The 25,037-nt window shown below is 42.0% G+C and overlaps 1 protein-coding gene across 3 annotated transcripts in view; it reads right to left on the reverse strand.

Moving 5' to 3' along the window:
* FGF12 (fibroblast growth factor 12) overlaps window positions 1-25,037 on the reverse strand; it is a 628,397-nt gene that overhangs the window by 301,679 nt on the left and 301,681 nt on the right. Inside the window, exon 1 of one of the 3 annotated variants that reach the window (XM_077290310.1) lies at window positions 3,564-4,719. The exons of the other annotated variants lie outside the window; for them this stretch is intronic. Within the exon in view, the coding sequence (XP_077146425.1) occupies window positions 3,564-3,762 (199 nt within the window). The 5' untranslated portion in view covers window positions 3,763-4,719. Of the gene's footprint in view, window positions 1-3,563; window positions 4,720-25,037 lie in introns of those variants that run through there. 3 annotated transcript variants of the gene reach the window in all.

Here is a 25,037-nt window from a genome sequence, read left to right on the forward strand (position 1 = left end):
GGCTGCTGCACTACAGGTCCCAGGAGGCCTCAGCACTGCAGAGGGTAAAGTAGCCCACCTCCTCTGCTACATGCCAGGGCTGCTGGGCTCTGCTAGCTTGTCTTAGCTAGTAACATGGTTAGCTCCTCTCAGGCTGAACCACCACTGCTCTGCTCCTGCTCCAAACCCCTACAATCAGGTGCCCAGCGTGCTGTTACAACCCTTACACAGGCTCCCCTCCCAGCCCAGCGTGCTGTTACAACCCTTACACAGGCTCCCCCCAGCCCAGCATGCTGTTACAACCCTTACAGAGGCTCCCCCAGCCCAGCGTGCTGTTACAACCCTTACAGAGGTCCCCCCCCAGCCCAGCCTGCTGTTACAACCCTTACAGAGGCTCCCCCCAGCCCAGCATTCTGTTACAACCCTTACAGAGGCTCCCCCCCACCCCAGCATGCTGTTACAACCCTTACACAGGTTCCCCCCAGCCCAGCTTGCTGTTACAACCCTTACACAGGTTCCCCCCAGCCCAGCGTGCTGTTTCAGCACATACACATTACAGTGAAGTCCTTGTGTTTCAAAGTCATGGAGTCAGTGTCCATTTTGGTGGAGTCAGTATAAAGAGCCACATTCAGTTATGAAAGAGGGTTGCGAGCCACGTTCATCTCTGAGAGGGACGCAAGTCACATCCAGCTCCTGCCCCACTCACAGTAGTGACACCCACAGCCCACTATTACCAGTATAATGACAGCCAAAGCTTTTCCACTGAAATCACACCAAGGCACTATGCCAAGCTGCAGGGTTTCCTCTTACCCCCTGCTCTTGCGTGCAGGGCCAGCCACAAATGTCACCATCTAGAGATCTACTCTTAATAGCTGGTTGTTACAACTGGTGCTAATGCACCAAGCTAGCACACAGTCACAAGCCACCCATCACAGGCCTGTGAGCGAAGTGTGGCTCTCGAGCTACAGGTTGCGGACCCCTTGCTCTACAGAGTCCAATATAAACTTATCACTCTCACCACAAAGCTCTCCACAGTTCAGCACCAGCCTTTGTCTCCTTCGTCATCTATGTCCATCACCCTACCTGTGCTCTCCGTTCAGAAACATGGAATGTCTTCTAATAAACAGGTATGCTTTATCAAAAGCCCATTTGTGGAATCACTGACCTTCAGAAAGTGTTTGCAACCATCAGGTGTGTTTTTAAGAGGAATTGCTGGTACACAGGTCCATACAATGCTGAGCCCTAGTCCACTACTGTTCTGAGCCACTGTATGGCAACAACCACTCAACTAAGAGAAATAACAGTCCGTCTTTATTTTAAGACATGAAGCTGAGTTAATCCAGGAAAATTGGCAGAGCCTTGAAAGTAGCCTCTAATTCAGTCATGAAACCCATCAATCATAATGATCAAACTATCTCTTGAGAACCGCCCCATGAAAGGAGACCAAGAATTACTATGCTGTTGAGGATAAGTTCATCAGAGTTACCAGCCTCAAAAAATGCAAATTGACGACACCTCAAATAATACCACCAAATGAGACAAAAACAAGTAGCAGACACATCTCAACAGCAACTGTACAGAGCAAATTTCATGAAGAATGCCTATATAGTTGAATTGCTGCATAGAAGCCACTGCTGAGAAACGCACACAAAAAAAGAGACTTGTTTGGATCAAGCAACAAAGAGACTGGACTTTAGATCAGTTGACATCCGTACTGTGGTCTGATGAGTTAAAGTTTGAGATTTTTGGTACCAAACATCATGTCTTTGAGAAATGCAGAAAAGTTAAGAAGATGGTATCTGCATGTGTGGTTGCCACTGGAAGCATAGAGGGAGAGGTGTGATGGTATAAGGGTTTTGCTAGTGACACAGTTAGTGATTAGTGATGAGCGAATATACTCGGTACTCGAGATTTCCCTAGCACGCTCGGGTGTCCTCCGAGTATTTTTTAGTGCTCGGAGATTTAGTTTTCTTTGCCGCAGCTGAATGATTTACATCTGTTTGCCAGCATAAGTACATGTGGGGGTTGCCTGGATGCTAGGGAATCCCCACATGTAATCAAGCTGGCTAGTAGCTGTAAATCTTTCAGCTGTGGCGATGAAAACTAAATCTCCGAGCACTAACAAATACTCGGAGGACACCCGAGCGTGATCGGGAAATCTCGAGTACCGAGTATATTTGCTCATCACTATTAGTGATTTATTCCAAATACAAGGCACACGTACCTAGCATGGCTACCACAGAATTAGAATACTGCATGCTGTTACATCTTGTTTGTGATTAGTAGGACCATCATGTGTGTTGCAGCAGGACAGTGACCCAAAAAACACCTCCAGGTTATGTAAGGGCTATAAGATGGTGGGGGCATGGAGTGCTGTGTCAGGCGACATATCCTCCACAGTCACCCAACCTCAACCCAAATGAGATGGTTTGGGATGAGTTGGACTGTAGAGTGAAGGCACAGCAGTCATTTAGTGCTCAGCAGCTCTCCTTCAAGACTGTTGGAAAGCTATTGAAAGCTATTCCAATGACTACCTGATCAAGCTGCTTGAGAGAATGCCAAGGCTGTGCAAAGCTGTCATCAGAGTAAAAGGGTAATCTGAGGAATCTAAGCTTTAGCACACAGTTTGGTTTGTTTCACACTTGTTTCCATATATGCTCCTTCATGGTTTTGCTGCCTTCAGTCTGAATCTACAGTGAAAACAACAATCGATGTAAATACTTTTATACCCAAAACAATGGGCATATTCCAATGAGAACAACAAAAACCCTACATGAACAGGTGTCTAAACTACCCAACAAATTTTTAGGTATGAAGTCTGATATTTTGCTGGGTATTTTTAGTCATCCTGGATTTTTTTTTAAAAAAAAAGATAAGAAACCAATCTTAAATGATCATAGTTCGATCTATGGGCAGTCTTGCATACACCACACTTATCACGTCACTTCCTTTATAGTCACTGAATATACACACACTAGTAAATAATAATGTCAGTGGGAGCTATAAGAAATATTAGCACTCATATAACGTTCATGCCAATTCTACTGTTACACAATAGATGATTTACAGCAGATAGGTCTACTTTTCTATAATGTGAGTGACCTCCTGCCTCCATATAAGAAAGCAGATTAATAATGACCTGAGACAGAGAAGGCATAGAGCAAAAAGAGAGGACAGCATGTGAACGATACCACAAAGTGGTGGCCATAGGAGAAAAGCAACACAATACATAACACACAGTGTATATACATATGATACAGATATCTAGACATGTGTAATATGAAGCATATAGAATCAGACACAGTGCGGCTGGTGGTGGCATTTACACTACACATGATGACTGACATGATTAATATATGTAGTGAACAGTGAAATTGTGACTCTAATGGCAGAGTTGGCAATATTTGAACATTCGGTGGCATGACTGGTCCAGTAGCATGGGCAACTGGCCTCGTTATTCATATACAGTAATAGTAGTTTACTGTATAACTGGAAAAAGCTGTGTATATGCTTGGCAGAGTAGCATAACCATGTCATGCATACCTTCCAGTACATCTGGTAGTGTCCCCCATTTTTGCACTGACCTGTTTTTTTCCTCACCGGCCTCTTCCTTCCGCTGCAGAATCGGACTTTACTGAACACACTTAGGACATGCCTCTCGCACAGTGACCGGCCATCCTTATTGGGGCTGGTGCGGGTCTTGTATGTGCACACTCGGTCACTGTTGGACTCCCGTGCCTGCCTCTTCTGCCGGATCAGGGAGCTGGCTATAGCCGCAGCCATAGCTCTGTCCAACAGCCACCCTACAGTGTATCACGTCACATAGAGTCCCTTGCACCACCGGATAGCCCAAAGCTGGAAGAGAAGACTCCGTGTGACTAACAAGCCGTAGTTGTATGTAGACAGACAAGTGAGCGTCACGATTGCAAGCGCGTAGCTGTTCTAAAGGCCCACAGCTTCAGAGTAGGACTGTAGTGTCCCAATGCTTCCCATCTCCAGAACTGATCCAAGGCAAGAAGAGGGGCCAACGCGATGGTCAATGAGGCACTGCTGCTGCTGGGACTCCACAGGTCACGTCGCTCCTTCACTGAGTGTAAGACTCCTGCAGCCTCATCCTGGAAGATGGCAGAAGTATATTCTTGCCTGTACACATGATGTCCTCCTCTTATATGTTATTCTCATCATCACGTGTGTATCAAAGTGCCTGCCAGTAGCGTACCCCTGTCACACAGTCCACATATCTCCATAGCTGTGCACAGAGTGCTGGCTCCACTTCAATGTCATCGTCTCATCATGTTGAACCTTAACTTAGGGGGAGGTCCCAGGTAGCTCCGATACAACTTCCCCACGGATGTGCAGAGGTGATGAGTCCCCACCGGCAGCTCCTCGTATCAGCCTCCTTCCACTCTTAAAGTTCCCCATGCAATCCAATGCCAGAGCCCTTAGCATACAGTCATTCTGGCAGCTCCGAGGTGATGAGACTGTTCATGATGGAGTGCAGGTAACCCATTAATCACATGGACGTTGGCTGCAGCATGTAAACCCCCCTCGCTGCCTGTAGTATTGCAGCGCTCCTGTGTCTCTCATTCTTCCTGTCTCCCCTATCTGTGCTCTCTACGCAATCCTACGTGATCAAGGTTTGGATGAGAAATTCTAAGCAGCGGTCAGAGAGAACTGCAGTTCTCATTCAGCCTGTCCCCCTGCTACTAACATCCAATGTGCCATGGCTGATTCCACACCGCACATCTCCATACTGGATGCTGCATACTCCGCAGTGTGTTAGATGTCTGATCTGTCATGACTACCGCACATACTACAGTGCATCACAGGGATTATCTGTCACTGCGTATGTGCAGTACAAACATCTGCATATCCTACCGGGTGTTATATGTCCGATCTGTCACTGCAAATCTATTTTGGCTGCTGCACATACTACAATGTTTCATTGGGCTGATCTGTCACTGCACATCTTCAGTACTGGCTGCTGCATATATTACAAGGCTGATTTATCACTGCACATCTTCCATACTAGATGCTTCATATACTACTGTGTTACATGTCTGATCTGCCATATCTGGAGATAAGCAAATCTTTTGAAATTTAATTTTGCCAGCTTCGCCAAATTTTGCCTAAAAAATAATTGTTTTTACGAATTGCAAGACTGCAAAGCCTACAATTGATCTGAAAAATGTGTATAAGTGTCATATTCAAAGCCTTTCAAGTTCTTTAACACAAACACAGTCTTAGTAATGTGAAAGTGACCTTAAAAGGTATTTGCCTATGATTTGGACAGCACTAATCAGAACCGGACTGCGTGATTGCTATCAGGTATGTTTTTATTTGAAATGCTACAACATTTCAGAGAAAACATAGTTTGAAAAGCTGTAGACTACAAAGAAAGTCTTGACTAGTTCTGTCCTTACCATGCTCCAGATGATTGACAGGTACACAAATGCGACAAACCTGTCAAACAATTAAAACTGGGTGGGGAAAAGCTGGCTACACCATCGGACTAATCTGGTGTCTCCTTTTGGTCAGCCTGATTCTAATCACAGGTTCCTTTTTTTAACAATATCTTTTTATTTGGTTTTAAGAAAATAACAAACAGTGTATACAATACTTTAGACTGACAAACATTGAAATCTACATAGTGATTAAACTTACAGAAAATAAACTAACATTACATACAGAGCTGTATACAACAGATTTCAGGGAATACAATCATTAATGACTGCTATTAGAACATTACTTTCTGGATGTTTCAACCAACTCTTCCAATTACCATTGAAAACTAGTAGCTTATTATTTTGTGTGCTATCATTTTTTCAAAAGCACAAGTTTTATTTATTGATTGTATTATCTCTTTGTTGGCAGGAATTCCTGGGGACTTCCAATATCTTGTAATCGCTATTTTTGTAGCCAGAATATGTGAGGCAATTTCTCTGCTATTGGAGGGAATAGAATGTATATCTAACAAAAGTAGTGCTAAAGAAGGAGATGGTTTTATTTTTTGGTGGAGTAGAGAAGAGATCAAATGAAAAGTTAACAACCAGGTGGGAATGATTACTGGACAGCTCCAAAAAGCGTGGATTAAAGAACCTTTTTGGCCACAGTTACGCCAGCAGAGTTGAGTAGAAGAGGGGAACAGAGAGTGAAGCCTCATTGGGGTGTAATACCATCTTAAAACTGTTTTCATATAGACTCAAGAGGCACATTTGACGGTGTGAGCTGCAAAAACGAATGAGCTTGTCTATTCACTGCTCGAGAATGTTTTATTCAATTCTTTTTCACACGATAAAAAGGGAGTTGACTTTATAAAAACATTTTTCATGTCTATTAAATTATATATGGGTTTTAGGCCCACTTTATTAGATGAAACCTTTAAAAGAGTGAATATTAATCCCGAGTTAACCATTCCCTATGATATCGGAAAATGTTGTAATTCGTGCCGAATTTGGAGATATTTATAGAACTCTTTATTAGGAATTTTGAAATGATTATGTAAAGAGGCAAAAGAGAGGAGTTTAGGACCTTCATACAAATCTGTCACTAGTACAATGCCTCATTTTGTCGAATCTTTAATAATAAGATCTGGTATTAAGCTTTCTAAGGTTTCCAATGGAGTTATGGACACAACGGGCTAAGGCGTTAGAACCTTTTTTGTGGAATGCTTTCCAGCTGGAGATGGATGACACCATCAGAGGAAGAGCATCTATCTTTTTAGTTGGAGCAATCAAAGTAGCACTAAATAGAGCTTTTAGATTTTAGAGGCTGCACATTGTGATTTAATTTGTACCCAATCACAGGTTTTATTTCCATTCCACCATGCTCTAACTTGATCTAGTTGGGTATCTAGATAATAATCATGGCTATTAGGGAGGTTGAACCCTCCAAATTTCTTAGGTCTTTTCATGAGGTGATGATTAGATAAGCGAGGTCTTTTGTTCCTCCACACAAAAGTGTTTAAAATTCTGTTTATTGGATAGAAAAAAGTTTTTGGGAGGGAGATTGGAACAGTACGAAACAAGTATAATAATGTGGGTAATGAGAACATCTGAAAGGCCGCAACACGTCCCACCCATGAAATCTCGTATTGGCCTATTTTATTAGGTCAGATTCTAGAGTTTGCAAAAAACGAACATAATTTGATTTATATAAAGTTGATGTAGCTATAGTTATTGATGTTCCTAAATATGTAATATGGTCCTGACGCAAATCAAGAGGAACATTCTTTTGTAAATGTAGTAGAACCTCATCTGGGGTGTTTAAAGGCAGAATCTGGGATTTGTTTTCATTTATTTTATAGTATGACAAGTTTCCAAAATGTTTGATTGTCTCTAAGGCTTCCCCAAGTGAATTCTCACTTGACCTGTGCCAAAAGTTCAATAGAGAGCACAAACACTAGGGGCGACAGGGGACATCCCTTTCTTATCATAGAATCAAAGAATGATAGAGTTGGAAGGGACCTCCTGGGTCATCTGGTCCAACCCCCTGCTCAAAGCAGGATTCACTAAATCATCCCAGACAAATGTCTGTCCAGCCTCTGTTTGAAGACTTCCATGGAAGGAGAACTCACCACCTCTCATGGCAGGCTGTTCCACTCATTGATCACCCTAACTGTCAAAAAAAAATTTCTAATATCTAATCTGTGTCTCCTCCCATTCAGTTTCATCCCATTACTTCTAGTCTTTCCTTGTGCAAATTAGAATAAAGATGATCCTTCTACAATGTGACAGCCCTTGAGATATTTGTAGACAGCTAGTAAGTCTCCTCTCAGTCTTCTTTTTTTCAAGCTAAACATTCCCAAATCCTGCAACCGTTCCTCATAGGACATTGTTTGCAGACCGGTCACCATTCTGGTCGCTCTTCTCTGAACTTGCTCCAGTTTGTTGATGTCTTTATTAAAATGTGGTGCCCAAAACAGGATACAGTATTCCAGGTGAGGTCTGACCAAAGAGGAGAAGAGGGCAATAATGACTTTGCGTGATCTAGACTGTATGCTTTTGTTAATACATCCCAGAATTGTATTTGCCTATTTTGCTGCTGCATCACACTGTTGACTTCAGTTCAGTTTATGATCTAATAGTATACCCAAGTCTTTTTCACATGTGCTGTTGCTTAGCCCTATGCCTCCCATTCTGTTCTGTTTGTTATTAAAAATTATTCCGATAAGGTGCCATTAGCGTAAACTTTTGCTGAGGGTGTGAAGTAAAGGGCTTTAATGGCGTGTAGTATTGAGCCACCATTTTATGCAATGCCTGTTTTTAATGCATGGTCACCTAAGGGCCCACACATCATGAGCATCCAATACTGACAGGCGACTTTGTCCCATGTCAACATGGATTCCTCCAGAAACTCTCAATCGTTTGACTATATTATGTATTGTAGATGGTGGGATACTCAAAGCCTTGGCAATTTTAGGTTAAGCATTTTTCTGAAAATGATTCTGCCACAATTTTTAGATGCCGTTCACAGATGCGTGACTCTTTGACCATCTTTGCATCTGAGATACTCTGCCTCACTATCATGCTCTTTTTATACACAGTCATGCTACTTGAGTTCACCCTCAAGTTGATTTTTGTTGGTACCACTTACTTTTCCAGCCTTTTGTTAACCCTGTCCCAACCTTTTTGAGATGTGTTCCTGCCATCAATTTCACAATGATTTATTTTTTCAAATGAAATGTAAAAAATGTCTAACTTTCAACTTCTGATCTGTGTTCTATGTTCTGTGGCTTTAAGAGATCTCCAAATAATTGAATTCTTGTTTTCCTTACATTATTGCATCCCAACTTTTTTGAAATAAAGGTTGTAGAAGTTGCTGTTATGCCTCTATCCCAGATTGCATCCTTGTGAGTTTTTTTTTCAGTGTATAAATATGAGGGGGATAACACTGTTGATTCCATAGTTGTCCCTGCTGAAAAAATAAATAGCCTTTTCAAAGGACCTCAGTAGGCGACACGTAGCCTTCATAAGCTGCTAATCGTGGATTTCAAAATTATCCAAGCTACCAAGTGTATGGAGAACAAAGCCGCACCCACTGTCAGGGATAAGCCCCCGATGTATCCTGAAAGATGAGAAAAAGAGGTTCGATTATACTCACCTGGGTGGGCAGTCCGGTCAGATGGGCGTCCCGGTCCGGGGTTTCCTATCTTCATAGGATGACGTCGTCTTCACGCTACGGCTCTGGCGCAGGCGTACTTTGTCTGCCCTGTTGAAGGCAGAGCAAAGTACTGCAGTGCGCAAGCGCCGGGCCTCTCTGAACTTTCCCGGTGCCTGTGCACTGCAGTACTTTGCTCTGCCCTCAACAGGGCAGACAAAGTACGCCTGTGCCGGAGCCGCAGCGTGAATACAAGAAGAGGACGTCATCGTAAGAAGATGGGAGGCTCCGGACCGCGACGCCCATCGAACCGGACCGCAGCGGGACCGCCCCTGGGTGAGTATAATATGACCTCTTTTTCTCATCTTTCAGGATACATCGGGGGCTTATCTACAGCATTCCAGAATGCTGTAGGTAAGCTCCTGATGCTGGTGGGCTTAGCTCATCTTCAGGTTCCCTTTAAGATGTATAAGGACTGCCTGAACCAAACTTAGTGACCAACCGTGGAGGCTTGTCCTGGTTGTGGTGAAGTTTCACTGCCATTCAAAATATTAACACAGCAGGCAAAAGACATGCACTGTCCCTGTCCATAATTCCATAATAAGGCTCCATGTGTCGAAAGTGCATTGCACTTTTGAGCTCAATGAGGAGTGTAGAAAGCAGCTTACATTCTTTTGCACATGAAACCACAGAGGATGCAACCCTTTCTGCAAGAAATAATAGTAGCTGGGTATCCATTAGTGAGGCTGAGTTCACACCATCATTTCTTAAAAGGCAGTGAAATCCATTAAGTGGCAGTAACTGCACCACCAGTAATTTTACCAGGTGAGAGTTGAGTTGGCATGCAAGCAGATGACTGGGATTATAGGATATGATATCAGTTATGACTATCTGACGGTCTGACATAGAAAGTGTAGGAGTCAAAGTACAAAAAGAAGTAGTTGGTGATAATAAGACCAACCAGATACTGCTTGAGAATGAGGCCTGGCTATCAGAAAAATGAGTGTGAGGAGAAAGGGTAGGAGGACAGCTTGAGCTCTCCTCGTATGGCTGGCAAGCTTGCTTTTCTCATATAAGCATATGCTGATGGAGACCTGTAGTTCCCAGTCTATATCTACCAGGACTTACACAGATTATTTTTCTCCTGCAGAGCCTGCTCACTGTAAAAGATTAATCGGCTAGCAAAATAGAAAACAATTCCCACACCCACGCCTGCACATAGGATTTGCCACAACTAGGGCCTGCTGTTGAGCCTCCTCCACCCACAGCAGGTACAGTATAACATGCTCCTGAGCCAAAAAGCAGATCTGTTCCTGGAAAATATTTTGGCCTAACGTTGATTCAGTTCTTTATCTCTCATACTACTGCCCTCCTCTTTGGTGATATCAATACTGCCTCACCCCAATCTTCTTCCCAGGTCATGTCAACTACAAAATCAACACACCTGACTCGGCTGATAGTTGTTTCCATGTGTGAAATTTCCTGAGTTCCTTGCTCCCCTTCATGATTCCCAGCTCCAGATTTAACCTGACCCAAAGTGCCATTACAAATTCATCTGCCAATGCGCATGCTAACATGGCTCACAGAGATATCAACACAGCTAGCTGTTTGAATCATGTTTTTTTTTATCTCTTCTGCCCTCATCCCTGCTGAGTACAAACACTTAGGGTATGTGCACACGTTCAGGTTTTTTTGCGTTTTTTTCGCATTTTTTCGCGATAAAAATGCTATAAAAACTCATTAAAAACGCATACATTATGCATCCTATCATTTAGAATGCATTCTGCATGTTTTGTGCACATGGTGCGTTTTTTTCCACCAAAAAACGCATCACGGTAAAAAAAAGCAGCATGTTCATTAATTTTGCAGATTTTCCGCAATTCTATGCATTTGGAAAAAAATGCACAAAAAACGTGTCAAAACGCGTCAAAAACGCATGAAAAAACGCGGGAAAAAAAAGCATGCGGATTTCTGGCAGAAATGTCCGGTTTTTGTCAGGAAAATTTCTGCAAGACATCCTGACGTGTGCACATACCCTTACTGTTCATCACATCCAAAAAATCAACAGCAAAATGTTTTGTCTGTGAGATATTATCCTTCGCTCCTGGAGTGCTGTTGCTTAGGACTTTGCAGAATAATTGCTCAAGCTATCAAAAGTAACATCACCCTGCTGTGACAGACAAATTAAGTGCCATATATTCCATAATGTCTTCCACTTCCTCCTAACTAATACACTTTGCTTGTTGCACTTGTGTTTGGTAGTACTACTACTTGGATAGGCGATGCCAGTGTTGGTGGTGTAAGAGTGGTGGAGATGATGTTTTACTGTTTGACACCCCAAGTGGTTAAATGTATTTTATAGTAATATATGTTATCTGAAATTAAAACCCTCAGGGGCTGCAGTTTAGCCTAGATAGCATTAACTATAACAGCCAGCCCAAATTAGGGATAGGCAACTGAGACTGTGTGTCAAGTTCAGAAAGTGTCAAAGTCAACTAGGGAAAGTGTGGAGAAGTGATAGCAGTGGTCATAGGAAAGCAGGCAGCTAGGGACAATGTGTGGTTGTTAATCAGGGCATTGGATTGCCAAAGAACCCCTTCCGTGCAAATTTGTCAATCGGCCTGGAAACCTCGAGATAGATGTCAGGACCCTTGGGCGTACTAAGCCTGCGGAGCTGCAAGGACAGATTGACTGACTAAAACTCTCAGAGGTGGGAAGTAATGGAATCAGAGTGCACTGCTTGAAGTGGAGAAGAATTTTTAGTGTTCGAGGAATTAGCAAGAAGTATGCTCTACCCATACCGAGATGATTGCTGAAGTTTTGTCCGGTACCTGTGGGAAAGACTGGTACCTGTTGGGCCCTATCCTATATGCTTCATTGTAATGATTGTAAACTGCCAAGTAAAAGTTTGACTGTTAACAAATTTAGTGTCCCATGGATTGTGTGCTGTGAAGGTTCTAGAAGATGAAAGCCTGGAGCCAGTTGAGGCCTATGGGCCACAAGTTAGTGTGATATACCCACATACAGCAGCACACCGGGATTGGAACACGATTTTCCTGTCAGAACGTGCAGAAGCAGCAGCTTGCCCACGACTACCTCCCTGAGACACCTTACAGTGGTGATGATGCTACTGCATACGGCTCTAGATTCTTATTGCGAGGTATCATGGTATGGGTTTCTTTTTTTTTTTATTCACTATCTTGCTCATTGCCATTGGCAACCACAAATTCCAAAAAGTGATGAACAAGAAATTCTAAGTACACATCCAAAACAACAGTAGAGGCAACAGTCTGTGGTATGCATGTAGAATGTATAGATGAGAAATTTGGATGAAAAAGTAGGCATGCAAAAAAACAGTAGTGTGTTGTGAGACTGTACCTGAGAAAGTGCCCCTCTCGGCTTATACTCGAGTCACGGTCGGCGGGTGAGGGGGAGAGGGCGCTGAGGCATACTTACCTGCTTCCGGGGCTCCTGGCGCTGTCCCTGCAGTTCCACGGTCTCCGGGTGCCGCAGCTCTTCCCCTGTTCAGCGGTCACATGGGACCGCTCATTAGAGAAATGAATATGGACTCCACTCCCATAGGGGTGGAGCCGCATATTCATTTCTCTAATGAGCGGTAATGGTGACCGCTGATAGAGGAAGAGGCTGCGGCACCGAAGACCAGCTGTCCGGGGGAAGGAGCGGGACGCCGGGAGCAGGTAAGTATGTCATATTCACCTGTCCGCGTTCCACACGCCGGGCGCCGCTCCATCTTCCTGGCGTCTATCCGCACTGACTGTTCAGGTCAGAGGGCGCGATGACGCATATAGTGTGCGCGCCGCCCTCTGCCTGATCAGTCAGTGCAGAGAGACGCTGGGACGGGACGCCTAGGAGCTGCAAGCAAGAGAGGTGAGTATGTCTTTTTTTTTTTATTGCAGCAGCAGCAGCAATGGCACAGCTTTCTATGGCACATCTATGGGGAAATAATGAACGGTGCAGAGCACTATATGGCACAGCTATGGGGCAATAATGAACGGTGCAGAGCACTATATGGCACATCTATGGGGCAATAATGAACAGTGCAGAGCACTATATGGCACAGCTATGGGGCAATAATGAACGGTGCAGAGCACTATATGGCACAGCTTTCTATGGTACAGCTATGGGGCAATAATGAACGGTGCAGAGCACTATATGGCACAGCTATGGGGCCATAATGAATGGTATGGAGCATCTATTTTTATTTTTGAAATTCACCGGTAGCTGCTGCATTTTCCACCCTAGGCTTATACTCGAGTCAATAAGTTTTCCCAGTTTTTTGTGGCAAAATTAGGGGGGTCGGCTTATACTCTGGTCGGCTTATACTCGAGTATATACGGTAGTTAACAGTTTTACATATTAATGCAACAAAATAAATTTTAAAATGTATTGTGCTAATAAAGGTATTAGTAAAGAAAGTTTCTTTCCCATTGACAATGGCGTGTGAGTTAATGTGAGTTACCCAACATAATTTCAATCCAAGTTTGTTTAAAGTAATGAACATAAATGGCAAATGTCTGTACAAGATGCTTATCTCTAGTGTCCAAGTAGGCAGAAAAATGTGCTGACGTTTGGAAAATGTGAGAAACACGTAAGAAGAACACATCTCTAATCACACAATATATTGGAAAGACTTTATGCTCAGGTAATGATTTATATTCAGCAATAAGTGACATCAGTGTTAAGTGCCCAGTTAAAAAAAGACATAAGTTGTCAATCAAATGTTTGGCTATTCAATTGGTATATATTTTTTAATGTGGGTACATGTACATTATAGTTATGCAGCCAGTACACATAATCTTCATGCATTATATTTACTTTGGGATGTAAAACTGGTAGCGTCACCAGTGGAATAGGACTGGAATACAGCTGAAGAGCATAAAGTAAACAGCATGTCATGCCAGATAGCTGCTTCTAAAGTCTGTAGGATACTAATATTTAAACTGGCATGGGCTCTTTAGACAGGGACATAATCATACCATGTTATGGGTTTACGAAGCATAAGTGGAGTCCTATCTACAATATACAGAACACAAACTACAACATAGAGGGTAGCAAAAATCATAAAAAGGCACTGAAAACCTAAGTTATGAGAAAAGGTTAATAATTAAATGTATTTAGCTTTCAGAAAAGACATTTAAGAGGCGTGATTATAATTTGTATAAGTATAGCATGTTACATGGAAAATATCCTAAAAATAAAATGTTGTGCTCACTACATCTGGATAAACAGAATCTATAAAGGATACCTGTCAGCACATATGACAGTGGTGTGCCTGTGTAGGGGCATACCCACCGCCAATGAAAATACTTTACATTTCTGTAGAAAACTGATGTGCTAGACAGAGATGAGCAGATATTTTGAAATTCAAATTCACTGACTTCATCGAATGTTCCCAAAAAACTTGATTTGCGGCATATAAATTCGCACGAATTTCAAAACTGTAAGGCTTGTAATTGCTCATAAAGTACACGTGGGGGGAGGAGAAAGAACCTCACTGACCATAAGGGCTTACCCTTCATGTATAAAGAAGAGAGGACCCCGTTGACCATGAGAGCTTACAATTTACAGGCGAGAGAGAGGACCCCATTGACCATGAGAGCTTACAATTTACAGGAGAGAGGACCCCGTTGACCATGAGAGCTTACAATTTACAGGCGAGAGAGAGGACCCCATTGACCATGATAGCTTACAATTACAGGCGAGAGAGAGGACCCCATTGACCATGAGAGCTTACAATTACAGGCGAGAGAGAGGACCCCATTGACCATGAGAGCTTACAATTTACAGGAGAGAGGACCCCGTTGACCATGAGAGCTTACAATTTACAGGCGAGTGAGATATGACCCAGCTGACCACAAGAGCTTAACACTACAGGAGAAAGACTTAGGGTACCGTCACACATTGAAATTTTCATCGCTGCGACGGCACAATCCGTGACGTCGCAGCGATCGTATGAATATCGCTCCAGCGTCGTAGACTGCGGTCACACGTTGCAATCACGGCGCTGGAGCGATGCCGAAGTCCCCGGGTAACCAGGGTAAACATCGGGTAACTAAGCGCAGGGCCGCGCTTAGTAACCCGATGTTTACCCTGGTTACCAGCGTAAACGTAAAAAAACAAACAGTACATACTCACCCGTCGGTGTCCTTCAGGTCCCTTGCCGTCTGCTTCCTGCTCTGAGTGCAGCCGTACAGTGAGAGCAGATCGCAGCACCGCTGTGATCTGCTCTCACTTTCCGGCCGGCACTCAGAGCAGGAAGCAGACGGCAAGGGACCTGAAGGACACCGACGGGTGAGTATGTACTGTTTGTTTTTTTACGTTTACGCTGGTAACCAGGGTAAACATCGGGTTACTAAGCGCGGCCCTGCGCTTAGTTACCCGATGTTTACCCTGGTTACAAGCGAAGACATCGCTGGATCGCTGTCACACACAACGATCCAGCGATGTCAGCGGGTGATCAAGCGACGAAAGAAAGTTCCAAACGATGTGCTACGACGTACGATTCTCAGCAGGGTCCCTGATCGCTGCTGCGTGTCAGACACTGCGATATCGTAACGATATCGCTAGAACGTCACGAATCGTACCGTCGTAGCGATGGAAATTTCAATGTGTGACGGTACCCTTACACAGTGACTCTGCAGATGGGACACAACTCTGCCATACAGCTGTGCTCTGCTGGGAACCACTGATCTTTGATGGCCCAGGTACTGACCATCACTGTAAAAGGTATGATAATCCATAAGATGTCATAGCTGCAGAGCATTGCAGGTGAGCTTGTGTGGCAATGGAAAATTGCAAAATAACATTGGCCCGCTCTCTGATTCTTCAGCAGTGTGGAAAACGGTGCAGAGCAAGTTTTGTTTGCGAACCATGAATTGAATCTCAAAATTTTAGAACTTGCGTGAAACTGCGAGTTTTGAGAAATATTACTTGAACCTTTGCAAATAACTCTAGAAAATATATGAAAATCAGAGTGGAAGTACACTGGGGTGTATGTCAATGCACTTGGAAAAAGCAGTCCTAGTTCATTGACATGCACCCAGTATACGAGAAACCTGGATGTGTACATGAGCCCTAATAATGACAGGCAATAATGTTTAAAATATATGGGCCTGATTCATTTAGGAGGTTGTTGTTGTACCTGCCAGTCCTAATGAAGGTTTAAAGTGGGGTAAGATGCACCAAATTCATGAAGAGGAGCAAGCCACTTAATGAATATGGCGCATCTTCTCAGTGGTGTGCTTCATTAGAAAAGCTAGTAATATTAAAGTGACAAAACCTTATGATGAATTCGATGGGCAGAGGCCGCCACGCTCCACTTACTTTGGCGAAGATGGCTGGGACTGGTGTAAACATTTTTGTGACTTTTCAAGAAAACTGGCGTCAACATTTTGAAGAATCAAATGATCAAGCGATCACTACTTCAGGTCACCTTGTTGGCCAAAACAACTAATATTAGGTTTAATTCAATAAAAAATTCCCCCCTCTAAAAAAAATCCCATACATAAATCATTAAGAAAAACCATTAACGGTACATTGCAATCTCGGCTAGGGCAGTAGGCAAGAAAATCATTACAGTATAAAAAAGGACAAAGACGGAAGTAGCACTTAGGGGATCCAAGTGAAAAAAATGTGCAGTTTTATTCACCTATGAGCAAAAGATGGGTGAATAAAACTCCATTTTTTTCACTTGTACCCCTTGAGTACTTGAATGCTGCCTCCATTAATGCTTTTTCTCGACTTTTTAATTGATATAGTCCACAAATTATTTATACCACACAGTATGGCTTTAGAGAAGGATGAGTTTACTTTTTTAAAAAATTTGGGCACTCTGGATCAAGACTGTCAAACAAAACTCAAGTCTTGACAAATAGGTCCATAGTGCTTGAGTGCTACGTGTACAAAGATTGAGTAGGAAGAGTTAGTACAAAATGGAAAAAAGTTTTGTGTTCTTAACTGGGTGCATGGCTGTACTTGACAGCTGGGCACCTGACGTGAATGTCCATGCAGCCAATTTATTGCAAAACCATAGTTTTATGAAGCCACAGAAAAAAGTATTTTATAAAAAGAAGTATTGCTGGTTTAATTGAATTTCACTTTTTTCGCTCTAATTTCACTGTCATTTTCAAACATCACTTACAACATCTGAAAGATATGTTATTTTGAAATGAGCAATGACTAATGTCCTCAATAATGGTTTTCGAGAGCTGTAATAGCAAATTTCTAGGAACAGTCAACCATCAGAACAGTCGTCGCTCTAAACAAAGCTTGTCTAAACTCTCCAGTGTAATTGAATTTGGCTTTAGGACATTTTAGTGAAGCTGGCATTGGAATCCAATTGTGTGTTCTGTCCTCCGAAACCTTTCATTACATCATTCTTATCACATTTGAAAGTTTACAATTTATTTGCATCGCTGCTTATTGAGTTATTGTATCAAAGCCAAGCAACATAGAAAATAAATCTTATAATAATAGTTAATTAAAGACAACAAATGTAAGAGATGGAGAAGTACTGTATATTCTGGGCTGATATATTAATGCTATTTACAACCCAACTCAGAACTAGTAAAACTTAATGATGAAACCCACAGAGCCTTCTATGGAATAAACCACTTTATTCTGGCCAGCGGAGGCGTTTCATTTAAAGTTCCCTTCCCATTTATCTGACTTTGCTGAAAGTCAGAATAGAAATTTTCTGATTAAATTGCAGCCAAGGGAACTAAAAAAAATAGTAGCAGACTTATGAATGAGAGTTTTTTACTAGATGTCTTCAAAAGATAGATTCATTAAGAGACTCCTCTTCAATCTGTCTAATAAGCCGTGAGGCAAGTCTTAAGCAGTTTTTTGACAGCTGTCACGTCACCCTTTCTCTGGTTGTGTTGAAATCATTTTGCCGTGACAAGTAATTTTGTAATATTTTATACTACTTTATTGCTGACGAAAACAAAAGTGAATTGTTAATGAGTAATGATCTATTCTGTGTTGTGTGAATGGTTCACTAAACTACTTATCTTCCTTGGCATAGATCTTGATGATGTGCTCTCCTACAGTTTTCTGCAAGGGAAACCTGAATTTCATTTCATGTTATCACAGCCTTCCCATATCATTTTAGCAGTTGCCTTGCATCAATAATCTCTGCTACTAAGCTAAACCTTCCCTGATACTACAAAAGTCTAAAAAGGATATTCTCCAACAGTAAACAAAAAAAAGGGGACTTAAAACTTAGCTTCTTGTAGAATAGGATAATAGTGGCTGGACAGAGTCAGAGTTTCTGGTTCCAACGACTCTTCTATCACCAGCCCCACTGGCTGAATACGGTGGCACCTGGCGATAGAAGCAGACGTGGCAGGAGCAGGTCCTGGAGGAGATGTAGGACAGTTCTTAAACATAATATTTCTACGTATTGTGCCATCATCTATAGACAATAGGCTGTCAGCATAAAGAACAAGCTGCTAATTGTACTAATACTGTATTGTGAGCACATATATTTTTATAGGTACACTTTTTATCACAGAGAATTATTTTTTTTTAATATGGATCCATGTACCTGCAGAAGTTCAGGTTGCACTATGTTGGCTGATTTATGTATTTTATTTTAACCCACACTTAATATGCTGTGTTGAAGAGCTGCAAGTTTTGAATTTCGTGGACATTACCTGTGAAGCATATTTTACCTCCTTCTGCCTTATCTTAATGGAGAAATTTGTGTATTCTCCCTTCCATCTCCCAGATTGATATATTTGTGATTAACGTAACAAATGAAGCCGAATACTCTCCTTATGGATATAAAATATGCTGTGTGTGAATGGCCCTGTTCTCAGAAAAAAAAAAATGCTGGTGCAGCAGACTATGCAATTCATATAGCAGTATCTGGTAAAAACAATATTTTTTGCCATGGAATTATAATTTTGACAGGAGCCGCTTTATGGTATTCATCACAGCTCTGTTAAATTTGGCAAAGTTACAGTATCTGTCCAAATGTGTTCACTAAGGAGTCAACAGACCTGTGTGGTCAATGTAAATTGATCTTGTGGTCGATGTACACAGATCTTGGGAAAGTTCACTATGAGAGCAGTGTCACCAAGCTTTTCCTTTAACGTAGGCATAGCTCTACTCAGACAACACAGGGTGAGGGTAAAACAGTGTGGAAATGCTTTATTGAACCACAAAACAGGCAGATAACACGTAGAACTAAAATAATAGCAGCTGTTCCATCAGAGATTCCAGGGTCAGCTACCCCACATGTAGCACGCACACAAAGAGGAGATAACGACAAGCGTAGGAAGATGACAATACATTGAAGTACAACACCAGTTGACCCCAAGGGTCACAATCTGGCATCTCCAAACATCTCCATGGAGCTAGGCGACCAATCCTGGCTTTCTCCAAACGTATCCATGGTTTAGCGATGGTCAATGGAGTAGATCTGTATTCTTCCAACCGGGGCTAAAAACCCTTAGGTTGTTTTCTGTAGAATGGTAGATCTGTGTCCCTCGTGATGGAGCCGTGATATATTGGCAGAAGTCATGTATGGTTCCCTGGATGTTTGGATGTCTTGGCAGAATCTCTGGCTGTCTCTCTCTGTCAGACTATATAGGGGCATATCTCCTCTTTTTATTTAAACAAGTGTCCTTCAGTCCAGCCTCACAGATAAGGGGAAGAATGGTGATGACCAAGTCACCTTGTTTCATTATGTAATCTATTTACATAAATTTTCTTCCTCTGTTTCAAAAATCAACAAACTACCTGGCCTAGAGATTGATTAATTAGCATATCAGTAAACATGACTAGTCATCAATGATAAGCGCACAATTCAAGTCAATATTACAGGCTTATACAAGCAAAAGTATAGATAACAGTCTATCCTTTCTGGCTTGCTAAAAATAGTCGTTTGGTTAATTAAGATACAGTGCTGTGTCTTCACACGGGGTATACACTCATTTTGGTTTTTTTCTTACATTTTTCTGTTATAAATGTAACTATGATTGATATAATATATTACTTTTAAATACACAATATGGTTGCATGACCATTTGTTACGGAAAGCTCACGCCTGCCTAAAGTTAGCAGCTGTTGATATGCAGCATTATGCATGGCGTGACACACTTTGGTCCCGTGTTGATGGACATCATCTTTCTTTTTGAAATGGCTGATTTGACCAAAGGAAACTTACAGGAAAACTGGGACAAGTGCAGGCACAAGGATGTGAGGCGAGTCAGACAAGAAGTATGAGGACTGTTGTTCTGCAATTGTAACATTTTGACTTATTTTTACTATTAGTTCTTGCAGAGTTGAATAATGGAGTAAAACTAAATGCTAGCGATCCAGATCAGGTAGTTATAATATGGAAATCTACAGGGGATGTAGCACATGAGTACACACAACCAATTATACAACAGCATTATAGTAAATGAAACAGTAGGACGTTTCTAATTGTATTATGCAAATTGCCTCTTCAGAGAAGAAGAGGACTGGAACTCTAGCACCACCTATTGGAAGCAACGATCCTAAAAGTAAATATGGACACTTTAACGAGCCTTCCCATGTGACTTAGGATAAAAGCCAAACCAGAATGTCAATTTGCAGACATAATGTTTCAGGGTCTCTGCCCATCGTCTGTGCAGAGTATGAGATCTGACTTGGCTAGGTGAGAGGCAGAAAGCACCACTCCAGCATTTAGGGTTTTTTCAGCGCTTGAGTGGTGTGTTAAATTTAAGCCCCTGATCATAAACTAACTGTCTGGCGTCTTCACTATTTTTCATCTCTGGTCCAGTTCCGCGGAACCATCTTGTGAGTGCAGCTTCTGACTGGCCGGGTCAAAAGCTACGTCACAAGCTCTCAATACAAGTCTTTAAGAGCCATAATGAGACCAGTACGAGGCATCAATAGACTTGTACTGAAAAGTGACCTCCACGCAGCTCCATGAAACAGTGAAGCAACCGGCAGGTAGGTTTTTGCCATGGACCGATGCTGTAAAGTAATGAATGCGGCGGCAGGTGAGTATCAGACAGGGGGCAGAGGACTTACATTTAAAGCAACACTCCAGTGCTGCAAAAAAAACCCTCTGGAGTGGTACTTTAAGACTGGGATCTATGGGGTAACGTTTCTTTTATTTACTTGCAGGTATAGTAAAACATTTCTATTTAGATTTAGTTTAACTTTGTACATTTTGTGTCCCTTTAAATGAGCAGAATAATAAACTCTGGATCTAAATTACCCATGGACACTGTAGCCATTTGCAACAAATATGTACATTCTGCCTGCTAAAATGAACTGACACTTTACTGAAATATGTTTTTTTCCCCTAGGCATAAAACAGCTGAAGGAAGGAAAAAAACACATGGGTTCCTCCGGGTCACTGGACATGCAGCGCTAGCACATTTCTCAATTATGCATGGCCTTGGTAAGAGTGCATGTTGGGTAACATGCCACTCTGTATTTCACTAGGAATCCTACAAGCTTGTTAGCTCTGTCTTTCTATTGTGACTTACACAGAGCCAAAATACAATCAAAAAGAAATGTAAATTTGGGAACGTGTGGTATTTTATTGGTAGAGTGATACCTATCTATACCTTCCCCAGTCAGTCAATACCTGGCTGACAAGGGATGTGAAAAATGATCCAAAGCAAGGTAATAATCTGGATAAATGAATGTCGACAGTTGTTTTGACCCAATTACATCCAATATCAGTAATTCCCTTTAGTAAGCTGCAGAACACACAACCCAGGAGTTAGGCTACTTTAATGAGCAGGTGGTCTTCTTGCATCTCATGAAGGGATTTTATTTGGATTCAATAGTAAGGGTCCGTGTACATAAGAATAACCGTCTTTTTAATTTTTATTTACTAAATCAATAATGGGTGTGAAAGCAAGCACCTTTGTAATATATCTTATCAGAGAAATCTGCTTCTTTTCCTCCAGGACTGATCATCCTCTCTCAATTTACTGGTATAATCTGGAAAATCTGTGGTGAACATACATTTTACTATTACAGAAATAGGAGAAGCTTTTGTTAAAACATTCTATGGACGGAGAAGCTGAAGGACACAGTCATTCCGCTGCTAGTTACATAGAACTTTATAAGCACCAACTGTCATCTGTCTAATGAGAAAATCTGTATTCACTGAAGACAGAATTTATCCATGAATTGAGGAGGGTTAATGTTACTCTGACCTCAGCCAAGAGCCTCTCACCTAGCCAAATCAGTTCTCATACTTTGCACTGACGAGGGGCAATACCCCGAAACACCGTGTCTGCAAATTGAGATTCTGATTTGGCTATTATCCTAAGTCTCATTTCAAGGCCAGTTAAAGGGTCAATAGTTACTTGTAGGATTGCTGCTTCCAACAGGTGGCGCTATAGAGTTCAAGTCCTTTTCCTCTCTGAAGAGGCAATTTCCATGTATTGAGAATTTTGAGTATGAACAATCAGTGAAGCAAATTTCTTCAATACAATAAATTACAAAGTTGTTTATTTTCACCTATTCTATTGATTTATGAAAAATGCAGGTTCCTCTTTAAGCTCTGTACAGCAAGAATAAGGGATATGAATGGCCTTGATCTTAAAAAGCTACAGGTCCTTCTCAAAAAATTAGCATATAGTGTTAAATTTCATTATTTACCATAATGTAATGATTACAATTAAACTTTCATATATTATAGATTCATTATCCACCAACTGAAATTTGTCAGGTCTTTTATTGTTTTAATACTGATGATTTTGGCATACAACTCCTGATAACCCAAAAAACCTGTCTCAATAAATTAGCATATCAAGAAAAGGTTCTCTAAACGACCTATTACCCTAATCTTCTGAATCAACTAATTAACTCTAAACACATGCAAAAGATACCTGAGGCTTTTAAAAACTCCCTGCCTGGTTCATTACTCAAAACCCCCATCATGGGTAAGACTAGCGACCTGACAGATGTCAAGAAGGCCATCATTGACACCCTCAAGCAAGAGGGTAAGACCCAGAAAGAAATTTCTCAACAAATAGGCTGTTCCCAGAGTGCTGTATCAAGGCACCTCAATGGTAAGTCTGTTGGAAGGCAAAAATGTGGCAGAAAACGCTGTACAACGAGAAGAGGTGACCGGACCCTGAGGAAGATTGTGGAGAAGGACCGATTCCAGACCTTGGGGAACCTGAGGAAGCAGTGGACTGAGTCTGGTGTGGAAACATCCAGAGCCACCGTGCACAGGCGTGTGCAGGAAATGGGCTACAGGTGCCGCATTCCCCAGGTAAAGCCACTTTTGAACCATAAACAGCGGCAGAAGCGCCTGACCTGGGCTACAGAGAAGCAGCACTGGACTGTTGCTAAGTGGTCCCAAGTACTTTTTTCTGATGAAAGCAAATTTTGCATGTCATTCGGAAATCAAGGTGCCAGAGTCTGGAGGAAGACTGGGAAGAAGGAAATGCCAAAATGCCTGAAGTCCAGTGTCAAGTACCCACAGTCAGTGATGGTGTGGGGTGCCATGTCAGCTGCTGGTGTTGGTCCACTGTGTTTCATCAAGGGCAGGGTCAATGCAGCTAGCTATCAGGAGATTTTGGAGCACTTCATGCTTCCATCGGCTGAAATGCTTTATGGAGATGAAGATTTCATTTTTCAGCACGACCTGGCACCTGCTCACAGTGCCAAAACCACTGGTAAATGGTTTACTGACCATGGTATTACTGTGCTCAATTGGCCTGCCAACTCTCCTGACCTGAACCCCATAGAGAATCTGTGGGATATTGTGAAGAGAAAGTTGAGAGACGCAAGACCCAACACTCTGGATGAGCTTAAGGCCGCTATTGAAGCATCCTGGGCCTCCATAACATCTCAGCAGTGTCACAGGCTGATTGCCTCCATGCCACGCCGCATTGAAGCAGTCATTTCTGCCAAAGGATTCCCGACCAAGTATTGAGTGCATAACTGAACATTATTATTTGATGGTTTTTTTGTTTGTTATTAAAAAACACTTTTATTTGATTGGACGGGTGAAATATGCTAATTTATTGAGACAGGTTTTTTGGGTTATCAGGAGTTGTATGCCAAAATCATCAGTATTAAAACAATAAAAGACCTGACAAATTTCAGTTGGTGGATAATGAATCTATAATATATGAAAGTTTAATTGTAATCATTACATTATGGTAAATAATGAAATTTAACACTATATGCTAATTTTTTGAGAAGGACCTGTATATGTCACCGAATTAAAGCCAGAGCACTAGACGTGTCATGTGCCCAGAGCATGCAATTATGAAATAAGAGGCATCCAAATTTACAGTAGAGGCCCCGTGAATCTCTATGCAAGTCTTATAGCTTCGTAAGAAGAGAACCAAACCATTCTGGTGCACAAGTTCTCAAAATTAATGTTGTGATGGAAATGTGGGAAATCAGTGTATTGAATGCTAAATGTACCAACCAATAGTAAATCCATGTTATCTATTTATTATTTTACTCACTTATATAGCGCCATTAATTCCACAGCACTTTACAGACTCCTTGTCCCCATTGGAGCTCACAATCTAAATTTCCTGTCAGGATGTCTTTGGAGTGTGTGAGGAAACCGGAGAACCCAAAGGGAACCTATGCAAATTTGGGGAGGACATACAAACTCTTTGCAGATGTCATCGTTGGTGGGATTTGAACCTCGGACCCCAGTCCTGCACGTCTACAGTGCTAAGCACTGAGCCACCATGCTACCCCACTATCAATCTATCTATCTATCTATCTGTAAGTGTATTGAGAATGTAGTGACTGCATAAAACTTCAATCAACGATTTGCTCATTTGTCGGCTGATCTCTGGACATGCTCACACGGGGTAATGAACCTCTGTATGTTGGTTCAGCTGATCGTCGCCCCATTTAAAAGGGCATTTACATACTGCAAGTAAGTGGAACATTTTAGCTTAATGGTTCACAGTGAAGAAGCGCATTGTTCTGCACATCTA

This window comes from Ranitomeya variabilis, chromosome 2, assembly GCF_051348905.1.
Source record: "Ranitomeya variabilis isolate aRanVar5 chromosome 2, aRanVar5.hap1, whole genome shotgun sequence".
Lineage (NCBI taxonomy): Eukaryota > Metazoa > Chordata > Amphibia > Anura > Dendrobatidae > Ranitomeya > Ranitomeya variabilis.